Below are 17,820 nucleotides of genomic sequence, written 5' to 3'. Positions count from 1 at the left end.
GATGTTGAACTTGATTAGTGTCCACCAGAAATGCAGTCAGAAACAGGACTGCAAGGCTGCTTAGTGTTGCTTTTCAAGGACAGCTTTGTTGCCCAATATCCTGAAACAATATCCTGTTTTCCTCACAAGAAAAAAAAATCCTAATAGGATTATTATTAAATCCGTCTTTTAAAGGAGACAAAAATGCAGCAACACAGAGCAGGAAGGACTCCTTCCCATTTTCAGAAAAATGGAGAAGCAGCAGGAGCAGCAGGAGCAGCAGAGATGTCCTGCAGTTTCTCACCTGCCCTTCCAGTCCATCACTGCTCTGGCAACTCCCTACTCTCTTGAGCTTTGCCATCCCTGGATTCTTGTCTTGCACATTGCTCTAAAACCCATACACTGAGGCATTGCACATCAGTGCCATATGAAGGACATAGTCTCTGGCTGCATTCATCCGAGCAACACTGGGTCTTCTCAAAGGAAACTGGAAGACCATGTCCCACCTGGGATCCACCACAGCATTTCCCACTGCTTGTCCCCAGTGGAGCAGAGCACTTGAGCCTGGGTAGGATCTTAGCAGCAGAGCCAAGTGGCACTTTGATCCAAAATTGCCCCTATGAATTGTTATTTATCTTGTTTAAGCAAAACAGAGCACAGGCCTCTCCCTGCTCAGTCACACAGGAGCAGATGAATCAAGAGATCCTCCCACGCACTCACTCTTTGGGTTATGGTGTCTCACCTCAGAAGTGGGTGAAAGAGTTGGTTGTAGTCCCTGGCCTTTTATTGAGTGCACCTGGTCCATTCAGTGCCTCAACATGCTCAGAGTACACCCGTGACCATGCTTGCTGTGATGGAGGAGCAGTGGTTCCTTTGATATGGAAGAGCTGGTACCTCCCCAAAGTTGCTCTGTCTCCATCTGTGGAGATGTTTATTCCCTTCTTTCCCTTCCTTAACTCACAGTTGAACTACACCACTCTTCTTTTGGCTGTGAAACAAATTAGAGCATTACACATGCGACGCAGAAGTCAAGTAGCATCATTAGGCTTTGGGAGACAGCAGCCAGAGAAAAACATGCCCAGGTAACAGTCCCTTTGTGCAGGACTTGGGACATGCAGGGAGTGAAGAGCATGGGATGCACGGCTGCCACAGGCTGGTTTGCATCCAGAGATGAGGAGCTCTGCTTGGGGTGGGAACATGCTGCCAGCAGGGGCCTCTCCCACGCACCTCTCCCACACACCGTTCGGCATGCAGAACCAAACTGCGAGTGAAATGGTGAGGGCATCCAGCTCCTTCACATCTCTGGGTACAATGGCCCAGCTGAAATAACTGTGATCACCACAAATGCCTCCCAGCAGTGTGTCCTTACCTTCACGGGAGCACAGCTGCTAGCAAGGGTTGGCAATGCTAAGAAATGTTGAGGTGAGCACAAAAGCACAATCATCAGGCAATGTATTTTTATGGATTTTTAGGCACTGCCGTATTTTAATACAGACACTGTGCAGCATTCTGCATCTGAAGGGGTCCAGGAGCACCGGAGGCAGGGCCAGGTATGCTAGAAACGGGGCCAGGACTCCCGGGAGTGGGGTCAGGGCCCCCCAGGAGCCGGGCCAGGATCCCCAGTGGCGGGGCCAGGAACCTCACGAGTAGGGTCAGGACTCTCGGGAGCGTGTCCAGGACCCCCGGGAGGGATGAGGGCAAGGGGACCCCCTGTTCCCGCCCAGCGAGTGAAACTCCTGGGCCGAGTCACTCCGTGGGACAAGTTCAGGGAAGTCCCGCGCTGCCGCTGCTCCGGGCAGTCATCCGGGCCGGCCTCCCAGCACACTCGGCCCCAAAGCCCGTACCGCCACCACCGGAGGCCCGTAGGGCCGTGGCGGTCCGTGCCGGGGCAGTCCGTGCCGGGGCAGTCCGTCCTGTGGCGGTCCGTGCCGTGGCGGTCCGTGCCGGGGCGGTACGTGCTGCGGCGCACGGCCCAGCCCGCAGGGCTCGTGAGGGCGAGCAGGGGTCGGGGGGGCCCGCGAGGAGCACGTGGCGCGAGGGGGGCGGAGCGTGGCCGGGCACGCCCCGATCCCGCCCCCGCACCCCTCCGCCCTTATACCGGCGGGGGCGGGGGCGGCTGCACTCGGCGGCGGTGGCACCCGCAGGTAGGGTGCGCGCAGCCCACGTGGCGCGCTGGGACGGGCGAGAGAGCGAGGGGGCGAAAGAGCGAGGGGGCGAGAGAGCGAGGGGGGGCTCGGGGTCAGGCCCCGGCGTCAGGCCTTGGCTCTGGGAGCCCCACGCACTCTGGCGGCTCCGCGCTCCCCGGAGCCGCAGCTGCCGACCCGGCTGTGTGGTCCTGGGCCGTTCTTGGGGCGGGGGGGCCGCCCCTGTGGCCGTTCGCGCAGCCCGTCCGTTTGGTGGCCGGTTGGTTCCGCACCGGCGTTTGTGGCTGCGTTGGAACCGCGGCTTCAGTCTCCCCCGCCCCCGGACTGAGGGGGGAGCCATGTTTTGTTCCCGCTCTGGTATGGCCGCGTGGTGAGGATCCCTCAGTACCCTGCCCCGACCGCCCTCGGTCCTCTCTTACCGGCAGTAGCGCCCTGGGGCGGGGGTTTCCCCGGTCTCCTTCTCCTGGCGAGCGGTGAGGATGGATGGTGGCCTCAGGGGGCCCGGGTTGCCCAGGTGCCCCGAGGTGGGGGTTCCCTGTCCTGGGGAGCTCCTCGTTTCCCCTGCCCGGCCCCTCAGGCCGCTCCCCCAGCGTATTTGTGGGGCCGCGCGGGGGACTCTCCGCACCATTTGAGGGTGCTCGATAAACTCTGGGGCGCAGGAAGGAGGTGATCACTGTGTGTCTGTGACTCCTGATAAAGGCGGAGAGGACTTGGAAGCTGCGTGGGAGCCATGTCCTGGGAGTGGGTCTGCGGTACTGGGGTGCACGGGGTTACCCCCTGTCGCCGTGGGGAGCACTCCTGCAGCCTTCAGCGTCTGGGTGAGCCCTGCATCGCGATGCCGCTCCTACCGGCCTTCAGGTGACTCCTCTTGTCAGGTGCTCCTTGCTGGACCTCGGGCATTCGAGGCTGCTCAGGTGGATGAGTGACCCAAGGCGTCGAGCACCGTGATCCCTTGCTGGCTGTGCAGGATAGACTGTGGAACCGTGCTCTGGCTCCAGGAAAGGTGCCTTTAACGCTTGTTTTTGCTTTGCTCACGGAGGAGGTGGTAGTAAGGTCATGATGGCCCCATAGGTGTTTGGGGCGTTCATCCACCCTCTGGTGTGCGAATCAGTCAGCTGGGAAGGTGTTGTGGTGACCAGCAGCAGAAAGCTGGGGCTGCTAGAGTTCAGTGGTAGCTGGTGGTAGCTTACGTTCGCTGGGCAACAAGGGGCTCTCAGAACACTTCTAGAGCCAGCACCTACCGGCTCTGGTCCTGGGGTCTGCTCTGGTTAAAGCCTGGTGGCCTCTGGCAGGTGTTTGCTGTCCCCAGGGTGAAATGCTCGGGGGAGCTTAGCGGGGCTGGGCTTCAGACATGCTGCTGGAATGCTTCACCCAGGGTGGGTGTTGCAGGTCGAGCAGGAGTCCTGCAGCAGAAGGGTGCACAAATGCATCATGAAAATTAACAATGCCGGAGGGTTTGAAAGTTGACTCAGGCAGAGGGGATGAGTGTGAGCAGGAGGATCATGAGGAAATTGTGAATTGTATCTTCGGCCGGAGAGGTGGGATTTGTGTCCTGAAACAGTAAATGGTCTGAGTGCTCACACCCTGCCCCTTTAAGTGTGGACCTTTTGCACAATGGTTACTCATGTTCTCCAGCTTCAAGTTTTTTCTGAGGAAAAAGGTGGGTTTTCTTAGTTGCATCACAAGGAAGCACGTATAATGATTCTGGTTTTGTGCCGTTCTGTGAGCCTTAAGTCTTTTTGTGGTGCACAGGCATCCCATTTTCATGCTAAGTGAGGTAATTTAGTGCTCTGGGATTCTCCTGGGCGCTGAGGTTTCCTTGGCTGTGTCTGGAAGGAAAGGAGCAGTGCTGAGAAATGGGCCAGGGCAGGGAGCAGGGGTGTGCTGGGTGTAAAGAAACTCCCCCGAGCTCCTGATAGTGCCTTTGTTGGGAAGGAACTTCCTTGGTCTTAGATGAATCGCTGGAGTGAAGGACCTCCCAATTACAGGCGAGTTCTGCTAATGTATGGCAAATCTCTCTGTGGGGGTGCCTGTGGCTGTCCTAGCTCCTTGGGAAGGTGTGAAACATTGTTCCCTTTCAGGAGGTGTTACCTGGAAAAGGTGTGAATGTTCGCGTGTGCTTTCTCTTGGCTCCTATTTGGCACAGTTGGCCTGATTTATCTGGCAGCTAAGGTGGAAAATACCCAGTGATCTTCACACTGTCGTTTTGTATCTCCTTTATGAGGAGTTGAAAAGCTGCACGTAGGCTTGGGATGTGCATCTCATTAGGCCCTGTAGTGCGAATCTACTGTTGCACTTTTATGGCTTTTCCCATTTCCTTCTCTGGAATCAGCCTATAACACACTCTTAAGAAAGCGGGAGCCTCTTACTGGTGGTGTCAGTGTGACTCACTGTGTCCTTAGAGCCGCTGCGGAGTAGTTCTGTAGCTGAGGAAAATCCATGTTGGGCTGTAGTTAATTACTGAAACCACAGTCACCAGAGTGCTACTGGACCCTCGGTGTGACCTCCTCTCCTGCCTCCATCCCAGTACTGCCTTGGTCCTGGTTTGAGGGCTGGGTTCTTGGTGTGAGTGTCCCACTTCCATCTGTGTACTCCTGGGTCCTTGGTGTGACCTACTCTCCCACCTCCACCCTTGTGCTTTTGAGTCCTTGGTGTGCATGTCCCACCTCCATCCTGGTGCTTACTCATCTGTGGTCTGAGGGCTTGAAGGTAGCAATAATGTGGCAGTGGCTGGCATCAAAATTCAGACTCCTGCTCCTAGGGAAGGGACAGCCAGTTCAGTTTGATGGTAACCGCTGTGACTTTTTGTGATTTGCCAAGACACCCGGAGCTGTCTCTGGCTGGCATTGTGGGTCTCTAATGAAAGAATGCCGATCCTAGTCCATACTACATTTTTCTCATTCTGAGGATTTCTGGGAGTTCACAGGGTGTCCTGGGAGCGTTCCTGAGCTCCAGTAGTGCAGGGAGGATCAACTCTGTGTCCTGGCAGAGCACAGCTTGTGCTCAGGGTGTGACTGGGAAACCCTGTGCAGGGGCTTGAGCAGCCCCTGTCTCCACCTGAGACAGGGGCTTGGCTGGCAGCTGGTGCCCTGAGGATCCCTGTCCCTAGGGATGGGGGGGCAGTTAGAGAGGGGACTCTAGGTGCTGTGCTGAGGGCTAAAGCTGATGTGATCCTAGACTACGTGCAAGAGCTGCTTGCTTCACATAATATTCTTGTAACTGGTCTGCAAAACCCTCTGGCTGCAGGGTTTTGGATTAGAGGGCTCTAGAAGAGCCATGACCACAGCCAGGCTCTGGTGTAGAAATAAGCCATGCTTTCTTCCTTGGGCTTGTTGGTAGCTTGCTTAAGCTTGGCTTCATGCTTTCTCACACCAGTAAGATGGTTGGTCCTTACTGAGCGTTGCTGATGCTAACAACCAGTCACAGCAGCCCCAGACGGGAGCTTCTCTGGTGGACACAAATAGCTGCTCATCTCTCTGGCTGGTTGGCTTCCCTCAAAGCTGCCAACAAACTATCCCAACATCTCACTTTGCAGGGCAGCTTGCAGCCTTTCTTGCCCTGTGCCATGCTGGTAGCTTTATGGGGGCTGAGGGGCTGTGTCCACCAGAGAGACCAATTGTGAGTGTCCAGGGAAAGACTGTGGCTGTGCCCGGTCGGGTGAGCAGGATGATCTGTGCCTCTGCAGGCTGAGGCTTGTGCTGCCAGTGGGGGAGCTGAAGGAGGGTGGCTGCCAGTGCTATGCCCCATGGCGTCTGTCTGTCTGCGTGCTGGTGCTGGCTCACCGGGCCGGCAGACCGGGGCATGTCTGGGAGTGTGTTGGCCATTCCTGGTGGGAAGAGGCAGTGAGTGGGCTGGGCTGCTTCTGGCCAAAACCTTGAGCTTGCCCGTGCGGGCTGCCGGCCTTGAGTGAGCCCTGCCTGTGCTGCTGACCTTGGGTCACCCCGGCAGCAAAGGCCGGGGCTGAGCAGGGCCTCAATTGACTATTGTCCTGGTGCAGAGCCCTTGGAAGCGCTGGGGAGTCACGTAGGCCATGTGCTGCCAGGTTTAAACCCTGGCTGTGGGTGCCTGCTGGAATTAGAGCTCCGTGCATAATGCTGTAAACCCGCTTAAAACTGGTGGAAGTGGTGTCTCAACTCCTGACAATCTCTATTTCGTCTCACTTCAGGCCAGAAAAAGGCCAAATTTGAAGCTATAGAGTGTTATTGGCTGTGAACAGCTGTTGATTGCCAGCCCCTTCATTTCCCCAGCTGGAGATCTCAGTTTAGTTTCAGGGATCAGAAGGAGTGATTCTGGGGGCCTGCCAGCTCCCCATGTTGGGCAAAAGTCCCATGGATGTTTATGGCCCTGTGCTGGGCACTGGAAGAGCTTCTTGTGGTGAGCTGGGCTTGGGGGAGCTGAATGTGGCTAATTCTTTGGGCTGGGCTGATGGGAATGAGCTCCTGGGGAACAGCATCCCCCTTTCTGCTGAGAGCTTGAGGAAAGAGTTCCCTCAGGGAGTGCAAGCTCTGCTACTAGCAAGGGGCAGCTTTGTGCCCATCCTGCCTGGCCTAGGTGTTTCACTGATTGCATTTCCAGACCAAAGGCTGGGTCTAGCTTACAAGGGCACAAGGTGCCCAAATGGCCGTTGGATAGCTGGGACATCCCTGGGCTTCTTTTTGCTGTGGAGATCCTTCTCTGGACAATGCTATGTCCATCTCAAGCTGGGGGAGCACAGGAGGAGCAGAAAGCAGGAAGCAAAGCCTGCAGGGCTGGGATGAGCCACTGTGGATTTCACACTTGTGAAGATGCCAGATGAACCTCTGTTGGCTGCAGCACAAATCTTGTGGGCACTAAGCTGATGGTGGGTTATGGGAGAAAGATATGGGTCTCTCAGCTTGTCCTGCTCCATGGAGCTAGAGTTGAGGCTCCCTGCATGCCCTGCTCCAGTTCCCAGGTACTCAGAGAGCCCTGCTCCAGGGAAAATGTTTTGTGAGCTCAAAGGGCAGCAGATGCCACTGAGTGTATACCCACTGTAGGGAAGCCTTGAGCTGGAGGGATGTGCGAGTAGAGGCAGAGGTGTGTTGTGCCTGGGCAGGGTCTCTGCTTGGGTGGAGGAATGTCCCTCTTCTTTAACCCCAAAAAGAAGCAATGTGAACCACTTCAATAAAGGCTTTGCCCTGGAAATACTCTGGGGCATTTGCAGTGCTCTATAAATGTGAGCTTCTGTCTTTCTGTGCTGGAGTCCTGCCAATCTGAGCTTTCAAAAGCGGAGCAATATACTGCATTATGTAACTAAAAGTCTTGAAATCATACTGTTCCAGGCCCCTTTGGAGAAAGGATAACTGCTTTTGGGTGGGACCTAGGAGATGGCAGGGCTTTAGTTTCCTGAGGGGTCTGTTTTGAGGTGATACCATCCTCATTGTCTCAATTCCTGCTCTCACTATTGCTGTGCAGAAGAGGGTGGCTGTAGGCTACCCATTCCTGCAGATTACTCAGAACTTTTATAGGGAGGAGTTGTGATACTCACAGTCATTACTTGGTCTCATCAGTCTTAATTACTGCAAATATGGTTATTTTATTTCCTAATAGGGTGAACTGTAGCTGGTTGCCTGGCAGCTGTGAATTTGATTTCTAATCACATCTTACATGTTGCAGCTCTTCCAAAACAGAGCTGTAAATGTCATAACTTTGTGTTAAGGTTGGTTTTGTTTTTTTCATTTCCCTTTTTGCAAAAGGGAGGGAATCTTTCCAGTTGGGCTGGCTGCCTTACATGTGCTTTATTTTTTTTTTTTCCTTGCTTGTTTGAAACTAGTTCTATGTGGGGGCAAGGAGTAAATCGTTAAGAAGCCTAATGCAATTGAATGATGAGCTTTCTAAAACTGATCTTAATAAGGATTTTCAGTGAGTCAGGGAAGAGTGTTGTGGCATGCAGAACTCTTTGTGTAAAGTCTCTGGCATCAGACTTTGGGAATCTTTGGTCTCAAAACCTTGTTCAGTTCAAGGTTTTTCATTGCCTCAGCAATGCAAGAGAAGTCATAACCTGCCAGTCATAGTTTTAACCTGCCAGAAGCCTTTTATTTTACAGAGATGCCACCTCACCTACAGGAGGAGAAATGCTGCTTGTAGGGGAGGAAAAAATAAATTAACCAAGCCACAGTCATTTTGGAGAGTTGAGCTCCTTGGGAGCAGTGAAAGAATTAAACCAGTGTATATGTCTCAGGAACAAAAGGGAAAAATCCCCAACACCTCATCAAAGCCTCCTCAGCCTTTGCCTTGGATGGCTTTTATTGCCTGTAGTTTTAATTAGTGTTCACAAGTACATTATATTCCTTGCTGGGAGCTTTTATAGCCAACACCTGGTAGTTTCAGCTTTTGAAAATCTTTTGGATAAATCATTGTGGTTGGATGATGCTTTAGGGTTCACTGAAGGCTGTGAAAGCTCAGTGTGACTCAAAGCAAGAGGTGGTGGAAGCTCCAGTGTGCAGCTTGTGTGGGGAGGGCATGTTCAGCAATTCCCAGTGCCCATGGTGGGTTGGTGGGCTGCTCTGTGTTCCAAGAGACCAGACTGCATTGGGAGTCTCTGTGAAGCCTGGCAGCTCCCTCGGTGGCTGCTGGTCCCACGTGGGTGCCCACAGGTGTGTGTTGGCCCAGGGATCTGCCTGCAGCCAGACACCAGAGATGTGGCTCATCCTGTTAAGTCCCAGAGAGGAAATCAGAGGAAATGGGCTCTGGCTCCTGGGCATAGTTCAGCTGTGGACGTGCCAGGGGCAGCGTCTTGTCAATGATTCCTTTGTTGGAGTGGCGGGTAGCTTGGAGCTGCTCATGATGGTCATGTGTTGCACTGGCCAGGATGCAGGAAAATACCCTGCCAGTGAAAACTCATTGTCTGGGTCACACTAAACTGGTCTTAGCAGCTTACAGAATCCAACCTCCTGTGCTTTTCTTCCTCTCGCCCCGTGTGGGTCTGGGGCATCACCGCAGCCAGGTGTCAGGTGGCTCTGGCAAACCTGTTGCTGTATCAGATAACTGCCGCCAGTACCTCCAGTGCCAGGTAGGAAGGAGCAGGATCTCCCCATGACTCTGGATCACCAGCTGTGCTTCGACCAGGACACAGGGGGTCCCAGCCTTGGATGTGCACCAAGTGACACAGAGTGAGTGAAAAGGCAGGAGCCCGTAGTCCTGTAGTCTGTGCTGTAGTGACGTGCCAGGTAAATGCTGGCATGTCAGCAGCTGTGGATGAGATGGTAATCGCTGTGAGCTGGGGCGGCTACAGGCTATAAATAGGAGGCTGCACCTCTCTGAGCCAGCAACATACTGCTTTAAAGTTTTGAAGTTGTCACTCTGCCTGGTATGACCTCAGGAGCTCTGGAAAAGACTCTCCTGCTCTAAGGTGGTTTTTTCCCTTGAGTGCAAAGCTGAGCAGCAGAGAGCTGTGGGCTCTGGTGATGGAGCCTAATGCTGTCCCCTTGGCTAGTGGTGCTTATTAATAAGGGTGGGTAAAGTGGGGGTATTTCTGGCTGTGAGGCTGGGGAGGGCTGCAGTCCATCAGAAAATACCTTCTGAAATCCCTGGGGGTGCACAGGAGTTCTGGGGCTGGTCGTGGTTTCTGTGGCTTTGCAGAAGCCTTTGTTGTGACCCTTGTTTGTGAGCAGCTGCCCTTACTACAGTTCCTTGCTGTGATGCCTTGTGCTGCTCTCAGCTGCCTGGACCAGCTTTCATTTGGAGTAACAGAGGCTCTGGTGTGTGATCTAGTTCTGCTGCTGTGTGGGCCCATGCATGAAGAGCCTGACCTGATGGCCTCTGGATTGCTCCCTATCAGCCTCTCTGAGGGGATTCCACACTTCAGCAAGCCTGAAAGACATTTTCCTGTTTATTTTGTTTTCTAGTCACTTCTAGTTTTGAACTTTTTAGGTGAATTGTTTTTATACTTGAGTGCTTTGTGAAACCTGCTGTAGCCTTTTTGATTAAGGAGGAAGGTTTGGATGCAGTTGGGTCTGGAGGTGCCCTGCCAGGGCCAAACCACAGGGGAACCAGGCTCTGCTGGGACTGCTCTGTGTGGATCCACCTCCCCCTTCTCTGGTGGCATATGGGGGCCTTCCTTGGTCACCCACTGCTCAGGCTAAGTTTAGCCATAGCCACTGACCTTTGCGGATGGTATGTGTGCTGTGACACCCAACTGCCCTTTTTCAGCAGAAATAAGGGTGTCCTGTTCAGCTTGTGCATGGGGACTTCCCCTCTGTGTATCTGCATTTAATAACCTTGGTGTGCAGCTCCTGCTCTAGGTGGCCTGGGGCTTCCTGGGATTTTGCAGTGCTGGGGTTGCACTCCTCGAGATGCTGTGGGAGCTTTGCCCATGCAGATGAGTCCTGGCTGCTGTCACAGACACTGCCTGCCCTTTCCAGCTTAGGTTAGGGTGTCACGTCTTAAATTTGTCACTTAAAAATGTGTGCTGACTGGGCTCTTAAAGGCCAGCTGCAATCTGAGCATGTGCTTTGTAGTGGCCCACTGGTGATCTTAGGGTGCTCTCACCTCACGGATCAACTTTCCTCATGGTGGTGGGGGCACTTGTGCTGTGCCAGCCTTGCAAACAGAGCTTGAGCTGTGCAGTTGTATTCCAGGAGCAGAGATTGTGCTTTCAGCTGAGGCAATGCTTTGTCCTTTGCAGATCTTTGATCCCCAACTGAATCATCACCGACTTGATTCAAGATGCCACCGGCCATTGGAGGCCCCGCAGGATACACTCCTCCTGAAGGAGGATGGGGATGGGCGGTGGTCGTCGGAGCCTTCATTTCCATTGGTTTTTCCTATGCCTTCCCCAAATCTATCACAGTGTTCTTCAAAGAGATTGAGGTCATCTTCAATGCCTCCAGCAGCAAAGTGTCCTGGATCTCCTCCATCATGCTGGCTGTTATGTATGCAGGAGGTAAGTGGGGTGGAGGCAGTGGTACCTGTGCTCCTGCATCGCAGCACAAGGTGCTGCTCTCCTGCTGGGGCTGGTGATTCCCACTTGGCTGTAGTGACAACAACCAAAATTTTGCTAACACTTTGAATTCTCTCCTTACCTGAGAGCAAAATGTCCCTTAATGAGTTTTCTTAAAGGAGGTTGCTCAGAAAGTTCCGTTTAGTGCCCAGAATGCAAAAACCAGGTTAATCTGTCCTCTGCAAAGCTGTAAAATCTTTCCGGGGAATTATGACTTGTGTAATTCTGCCCTTGTCCTTGTTACAGTGAGTTGCAGATGCTGTGTCTACTCCCAGCGTCCTCCTGAAGGCCAGGGAGCTGCCCTGCTACATGTGGCAGTGTGGCAGCCCTGCTCCTAGGGGCACTTTCAGATAAGACATTGATTTTTTTTTTTTTTTAATTTTTATTTTTTTCAATTCAGGGAATAGTGGGTGTATGTAGGGATCTGTCCTCAGTTTCTTGGCAGCTCAGTTGTGCTTGGAGTGCACTGAAGCCTCATGGCACGTGTTACTGCTTGCTGGTGCCAAGCAGTGCTGTAGGCAGCTTGTGCAGTTCGAGCATGGTAGTGTGCACTGGGAGTACAGAATAAGGCAAGCCCACCTAAACTAAAACAGCTCCACTCCCTCCCCTGTCCTTCTGAAGCTGCCTTTTGAAGACTTTTAACTCTCAAGCTGGGTACTTTATGCATGTTTTTAGTGGGTGAAGAACATGCAGAGTGTTCCTCGTCTCTGGACCCTGGGGTCTTGTATGTGCCTGCAAACAGTCTTGTGCTGAGCTGAAAAACACTCTGAGCCTGCTGTTGTGGTCACTTCAGAGGCAAATGGGAGCTTGTCCCTGCTGCCAGTCCCCAGCTGGCAAGTTGCCTGCAGCCGTGTTGGATTTGTGCATCCAAAGGAGCTGACGTCAGCTCCCGGCTGAGCATGAGGCTTTTCCTTTGCAGGGAACAGGCTCTGCTTTGTCCTCACTCAGCTAGCAAAGCGACCAGCACATTTCCCTGCTCCAATGTTGTAACAAGCTTGTAAACCATGTAACTGCCTTAATGAGACCCAATCTGGGCCATTCCTCCTCTCCCAATAGCTCAGAGCTGGTTCTTCTGGGGGCACTGTCTGGAGCTGCCTGGCAGCAGGGGTAAGAACTCCCTTTTCCAGTACTGGAGTAGTGGTTGTTCCCATGTCCCCCTCCCACCATGGTTATTCTGTCCCTCCTGCTTCCACTGAGCTGTAGCCATTAAATTCCAGCAGCTGCTGGTCTTGAGCTGCTTGCCCATATGCTGGTGGCAGGGATGCTGAAAGTACTCCAGATCTACCTGGGTGCATTTTTCCCCAGAAGGTGGTCAGGTACTGAACAGGCTTCCCAGAACAGTGGCCACAGCCTCAAGACTGAGTTGTACTCAGTCAGGAGTTGGACTCGATTCTTGAGGTTCACTTTCATCTCAAGACTTTTTATTCATCCCCCAGCTGCTGAAGCACAGGAATTGCTGCTGCCCCATTCATTCCTGCCTGAAACCAGACCCTTTACAGTGTCTGAATTGCACTGGAGCAGTCCCAGTGTGCATCCCATTTTCCCTGTCTCCTAGGACACCTGCTTGCTTGGAGGCTGAAAAAGTAGTTCATCCTCTGGAGTAGTAGAATCTCATGGAACAGGGGCAGCTTCTGTCCTGGGTAGGGCTAGGTGTGAGGAAGCAGCACATTTCCCTACAGCTGCCCTGTGCAGTCACCATCAGGATGCATAGATGTCATGGTGTCAAATGCTCCTTTGTCAGCCCCATGTTGGGATTAGATTCCATTACTTACATGTTTTTGGCAGCTTAAGCAATCAAGTTAGATCAGGTAATGTTTAGTCAAAAATGCTTCCAGTGAATCTAGAAAAAAGGTGTGGGTATTATTTTCTTTAAAAAAAGGAGGGGAGAGGGGTTGAGGAGAATTGCCCCTAGAGTACCTGGCACTGCCCAGCTGGGTGGCTTCTTGCTGATTGCCCTTTGGAGTGTGCTATTTCCAGGTGGACTTCCCAGAAGAAAGTCTGTGGCTGCCTTTTGACTCTTCAGGGGCCATCACGCTTGCGGAGTTCAAGGTTCAGGTTTTCCAAAGTGCTGAGTGCTCTGTGCGACTTGTGATTGGCAGCTCCCAAGTGCTGCTGCTGCCTCTAACAGGACCAGAGCCATGGCCCATCCCTGGTGGCATTGTGTAGCAGACAGCAGAATGCTGTGGGGCTGGGAGCAGACTCTGCAGCACTAAGGCTTCTGTAACCTGCTCTAGGCTTTGTTTAAACTGGGCAAAAAGGTCAAGTACCATCTGAGGACCCATGAATAACATGTTGACAACCTCTCTGTCTGTTAATGGCAAATCAAGGTCTGTTAATATTCAATGGATGTTCATTCAGTGTATTTAAATACATTTTAGTGTCTGTAGGGCATGCTTGGAAGTCTCTAATCACTGTTTGCTTTGGATTAAAGCACCTGATACTGAAGCACTTAAAAGGGCAATTGGCCCCTGTCTTCGGTAGGGGTAGCAGTGAAAACAGAAGCACCCCTTCTCCTGGGGCAGTACTGCTTCTCCCCAAGCCCTGGGGAGCTTCACCTCCACCCAGAGGTGTTTCCTCCCAGCTTTGTCTGGTCTTGATCAGAAACCTCTGGCAGGAAATGTGCAGTTGCTTTATGGCTGAAACCCCAGCCCATGGTGGCTGGGTGGCTGCAAGTAGGGCAGAGCCCACAGTGCAGCACGAGGCAGGTGGGTTCGGCCTGTCCCAAAGCCCTGTTTCTGGGTGCCTGGCTGGTGGCTGGGCAGCTCCTATTTCAGCCCACAGAAGGCAACTTGCTCAGAGACATCAAAGCTTTCTGTGCTTCAACAATTCTCTCTCTCTTATGGTTGGTTTACATTAGATATTTAGGAAGAAATTCTTCAGTGAGGGTTATGAGGCCCTAGTACAGAGAAGCCTAGAAAAGCTGTGTCTGCTCCATCCCTGGAAATGGCCATCTGGGTTGGATGAGGCTTGCAGCAACCTGTTCTAGTAGAAAGTGTCCCTGCCCATGGCAGGGAGCTGGAACAAGATGATCTTCCAGCCCAAACCATTTTGTGCTTCTCTTATCTCCAGCTGCCTCTGAACCATTTGTCCTTTCCCCTTACCCCAGTTTCCTTATTGGGAGAAGCAATGCTGTGTGAAAGCTGGAATCCTCTGGCAGTAAAGCTGCAGTGTGCTTGCATGTGTGTGTTTGGTCTCTCATGCAAAGATAACTCCTCTCTGATGCATCTCCTTTTTTTGCCCAGGTCCCATCAGCAGCATCCTGGTGAACAAGTATGGCAGCCGGCCCATCATGATCGTAGGTGGCTGCCTTTCTGGCTGTGGGCTGATCGCAGCCTCCTTCTGCAACACTGTGGAGGAGCTCTACTTCTGTGTTGGGGTCATAGGGGGTAAGTGATAGCTCTGCCCTAGTTGGGCAGTGAAAGGAGCAACTTCAACCCAGTAATTATTAGTTGATGTCTGAATTTGCATAAATTCTGGTTCTTGTCACTGCCTGGGTACCTTTTTAGCTGGCACCAGGGGCTGACTCCTGCTCATGGCAGCTGGGAAGTGGATGGGTCAGTTGTTGGAATGAACTGCTGGGGCACTGGTGGAATCACCATCCCTGGAACTGTTCAAAAAGCATGTGGATGTCACACTTGGGGACATGGGTTAATGGCGACCTGGCAGTGCTGGGGCAATGGTTGGACTCCATTATCTTAGAGGGCTTTTCTAACCTAAATGATTCCATGATTCTAAGTTAGAAAATGGAGCTGTGAACTCCCAGAACTGAAACCCCACTTGTCCGACCAGCCCTTCTGCCAGTGCTCCTGGAGGCATCCAAGCCCTGAGCCCCTTATCTTTCTCTTGCAGGTCTTGGACTTGCCTTCAACCTGAACCCTGCCTTAACCATGATTGGCAAGTACTTCTTTAAGAAGCGTCCACTGGCCAATGGGCTGGCAATGGCAGGCAGCCCTGTCTTCCTCTCTACCCTGGCACCCATCAACCAGCTCTTCTTTGGCATATTTGGCTGGCGTGGCAGCTTCCTCATCCTGGGTGGCCTCCTGCTGAACTGCTGCGTGGCTGGATCCCTGATGCGGCCCATAGGTCCCAAGCCAGATCAGAAGAAAGAGGCCAATAAGGAAGTGCAGCAGGAGGCTGGGAAAGTGGAGAAAAAGGATGATGGTGACACCAGCACGGACCTCATTGATGGAAAGGCCAAGAAAGAGAAGCGCTCAGTCTTCCAGACAATCAACAAATTCTTGGACCTGTCTCTATTCACACACAGGGGCTTCCTGCTCTATCTGTCAGGCAATGTAATCATGTTCTTCGGGTTGTTTGCTCCCTTGGTCTTCCTCAGCAATTATGCAAAGAGCAAGAAGATTCCTAGTGACTCTGCGGCCTTCCTGCTCTCCATACTGGCCTTCGTGGACATGTTTGCCAGACCTTCCATGGGACTGGTGGCAAACACCAAGTGGGTCAGACCCCGCATCCAGTATTTCTTTGCCATCGCTATTATTTACAATGGTGTTTGCCACCTCTTGCTCCCCATGTCCACCAGCTATGCTGGCTTCTGCATTTATGCTGGCTTCTTTGGCTATGCCTTTGGCTGGCTGAGCTCAATCCTGTTTGAGACCCTGATGGACCTGGTGGGAGCTCAGCGGTTCTCCAGCGCTGTTGGCCTGGTGACCATTGTGGAGTGCTGCCCTGTTCTTCTGGGACCCCCTATGCTAGGTAGGGTGTGCTGTGCCTGGAGAGCTCACTTGAGGACATGGTTTTAGTGGGGTGGTGCTGGGTTGGTGATTGAACTTGATGATCTTAAAGGTCTTTCCCAACCTTAATGATTCTATGATTCTTTAACTCTGGCTGTCCTGCCTGGGCTTGCTGAGTGGTGGTGGGTTCCCTTGAGCCATGGGCAGCCCATGGCCCTGGGAGAGCGATCAGTAGACTGCCCCAGCATCTGAGGAATGGCCAAGGAAGCGGGATCTGAGCCCCTGGCGCACAGTAGGGGAGCAGGTAATAAAGGAACGTGGGACAGATCCTTGTCTGAATGTGAGGGTGATGGGCTTGGGCTGCTTTTGGGAATATCTCCATGACCTGGAGCTGCTCTGGGGGCTTTGTGCTGAGCTGTACCCTCTCTTGTCTTTTAGGGAAGCTCAATGACATGTATGGTGACTACAAGTACACATACTGGGCCTGCGGGGTTGTCCTGATCATCTCCGGGATCTACCTCTTCATCGGGATGGGCATCAACTATCGCCTGGTGGCCAAGGAGGAGAAAGCGAAGAAGGAAGGGAAGGAGGACGAGACCAACATTGATGAGACTGGGAAGAACAAAGAGGCAAAAAATGATGTAGCCCCCTCACCTCAGAAGAATGTGGAGGGTGGTGTCAAAGAGGAGGAGAGCCGCATGTGAGGGACTGGTGTTACTCCCGGAGTGTCGGGGAAGCGCTGCTGCCCTGGTGTGGCGGCCGGGGCAGAGCTCTGCTGGCGCTGGGTGGCTGTAAGAAGTGTTTAAACCGAGTGTTCATTTTTAAACAGGCTCTGAATTGTCTTTCCATCTGTGTTAAACAAAGGTAACAGGACTACACATGCAGTATCCTCGTGTGTCCAGGGGCAGGGGGGCTTTTATAGTCTGGCTTTTTAACAGTAACATGAATGTACTAATATGTGCCTTACAGTCTCCATATCTAGCTGAATCTGAACGAGCCTTAACTCTAAACTGTGCTTTAGCTCTGTATTCTGCTTCGGGTTGGGGGGTGGGGGGATATGTGTGTGTTTTGGGGAGTTTTGTTGTTAAAAAGCCATAAAAAGCAGGATACTGGATTTGTTGAAGCACAATGGGCTTCAGGGCCGGCCCTGGATGAATACTGCTTCACACGCTTCTTACTGCAGGTCCTCTGCAGGGGAGATGCAGGCATGGGGCAAGGTGCTCCTTAACCCTCATGCCCAGTGCCTCCTAGCTCTTTAGGTGGTCTTTAGGTATGTTTTGAAAACACTTTAGCTACTGTAGTTCTTTAAAATCCCTTTTTTTGTAGCTGTTTTCTCATGGGATATTCAGGTTGAAGAAAGATGGCTGGGGTTCTTGCTGGGGCAGTGTCACCCACTCCAGGGCTGTGGCAGCCCTGCTTGCCTAAGCCTTCCTTGGGGACTGTTGGGGTCCCCCCTGCCTCCCCACTCTGCCTCAATCGTGCCTCTTCTCATCCCAGTGCTGGGTGATGTGAAATGGGCTCAGGTTGTGGTGCTGGCATTCATGCTGCTGTTGGCTGTGCTGCCCCATCCTGCCCGTGGCGTGGGCTTCCACCAGAGCATCCCATCCAGCCAAGTGTTTTGGGTGCCTGACCTTAGGCAGAGTGGTGAGGTGGGTGGAGATGGTACATCCCTGAGACTTTTTCTGCTTTTGCTCTTTTATCTGTTAGAGAAACCTCTTTTACTTGCTTCTGTTCAACTGAGATCTTAAGGCGATGGATGCTGAACCTCTCACATCTAGGACACGTAAGGGGGAGGAAAGAATTTGTACGTATTTATTTTTTATTTTTTAGTGTTGGAAAATATCTCAACGTACATGGAGCAGGTTAATGGCTCACAAGTTCTAGCAATGTTGATCAGAATTCATGTTAAGAGGCTTGAGTTTTTTCAAATAAACTTGTTTTTTTACAATTTACCCATCAAATGTTGAACTTCTTTCTTAAAAGTGAGATTTCTATGCACCAGATCACATAGATTTAGGATCAATTTTAAGGATAGGGTGAGTGGGGCTGT

The 17,820-nt window shown here is 52.4% G+C and overlaps 3 protein-coding genes across 7 annotated transcripts in view; 1 reads left to right on the top strand and 2 right to left on the bottom strand.

Moving 5' to 3' along the window:
* Positions 1 to 2,682, bottom strand: part of LRIG2 (leucine rich repeats and immunoglobulin like domains 2) — a 43,316-nt gene extending 40,634 nt beyond the window's left edge. Inside the window, exons 1-2 of the mRNA XM_050985431.1 lie at positions 2,543 to 2,682; positions 722 to 967 (exon numbers count right to left, since the gene is read on the bottom strand). Coding sequence (XP_050841388.1) covers positions 722 to 784 — 63 coding nt within the window. The 5' untranslated portion in view covers positions 785 to 967; positions 2,543 to 2,682. The remainder of the gene's footprint in view (positions 1 to 721; positions 968 to 2,542) is intronic.
* On the bottom strand, positions 1,744 to 2,463 carry LOC127060782 (uncharacterized protein C10orf95-like). The gene has a single exon (XM_050984962.1). It carries the CDS (start codon positions 2,461 to 2,463, stop codon positions 1,744 to 1,746), a length of 720 nt encoding a protein of 239 aa, XP_050840919.1.
* SLC16A1 (solute carrier family 16 member 1) lies at positions 2,032 to 17,722 on the top strand. 5 transcript variants are annotated; one of them, XM_030232080.2, is made up of 6 exons: positions 2,105 to 2,123; positions 2,823 to 2,981; positions 10,768 to 11,025; positions 14,325 to 14,468; positions 14,932 to 15,792; positions 16,209 to 17,722. In XM_030232080.2, exons 3-6 carry the CDS (start codon positions 10,809 to 10,811, stop codon positions 16,472 to 16,474), a joined length of 1,488 nt encoding a protein of 495 aa, XP_030087940.1. In that variant the 5' UTR covers positions 2,105 to 2,123; positions 2,823 to 2,981; positions 10,768 to 10,808; the 3' UTR covers positions 16,475 to 17,722. The 5 variants fall into 5 exon arrangements, with proteins under 5 accessions (XP_030087938.1, XP_030087940.1, XP_030087939.1 ...); XM_030232079.2 differs by lacking the exon at positions 2,823 to 2,981 and adding an exon at positions 2,999 to 3,126 and having other exon boundaries at positions 2,107 to 2,123; XM_030232078.2 differs by lacking the exon at positions 2,823 to 2,981 and having other exon boundaries at positions 2,032 to 2,123.
* The last annotated feature ends 98 nt before the right edge of the window (positions 17,723 to 17,820 follow it).

Source organism: Serinus canaria, chromosome 26 (genome assembly GCF_022539315.1).
Source record: "Serinus canaria isolate serCan28SL12 chromosome 26, serCan2020, whole genome shotgun sequence".
NCBI classification, from domain to species: domain Eukaryota; kingdom Metazoa; phylum Chordata; class Aves; order Passeriformes; family Fringillidae; genus Serinus; species Serinus canaria.
Note: the sequence above shows the minus strand (reverse complement) of the source record. Positions and strands in the feature narration are given on the sequence as shown.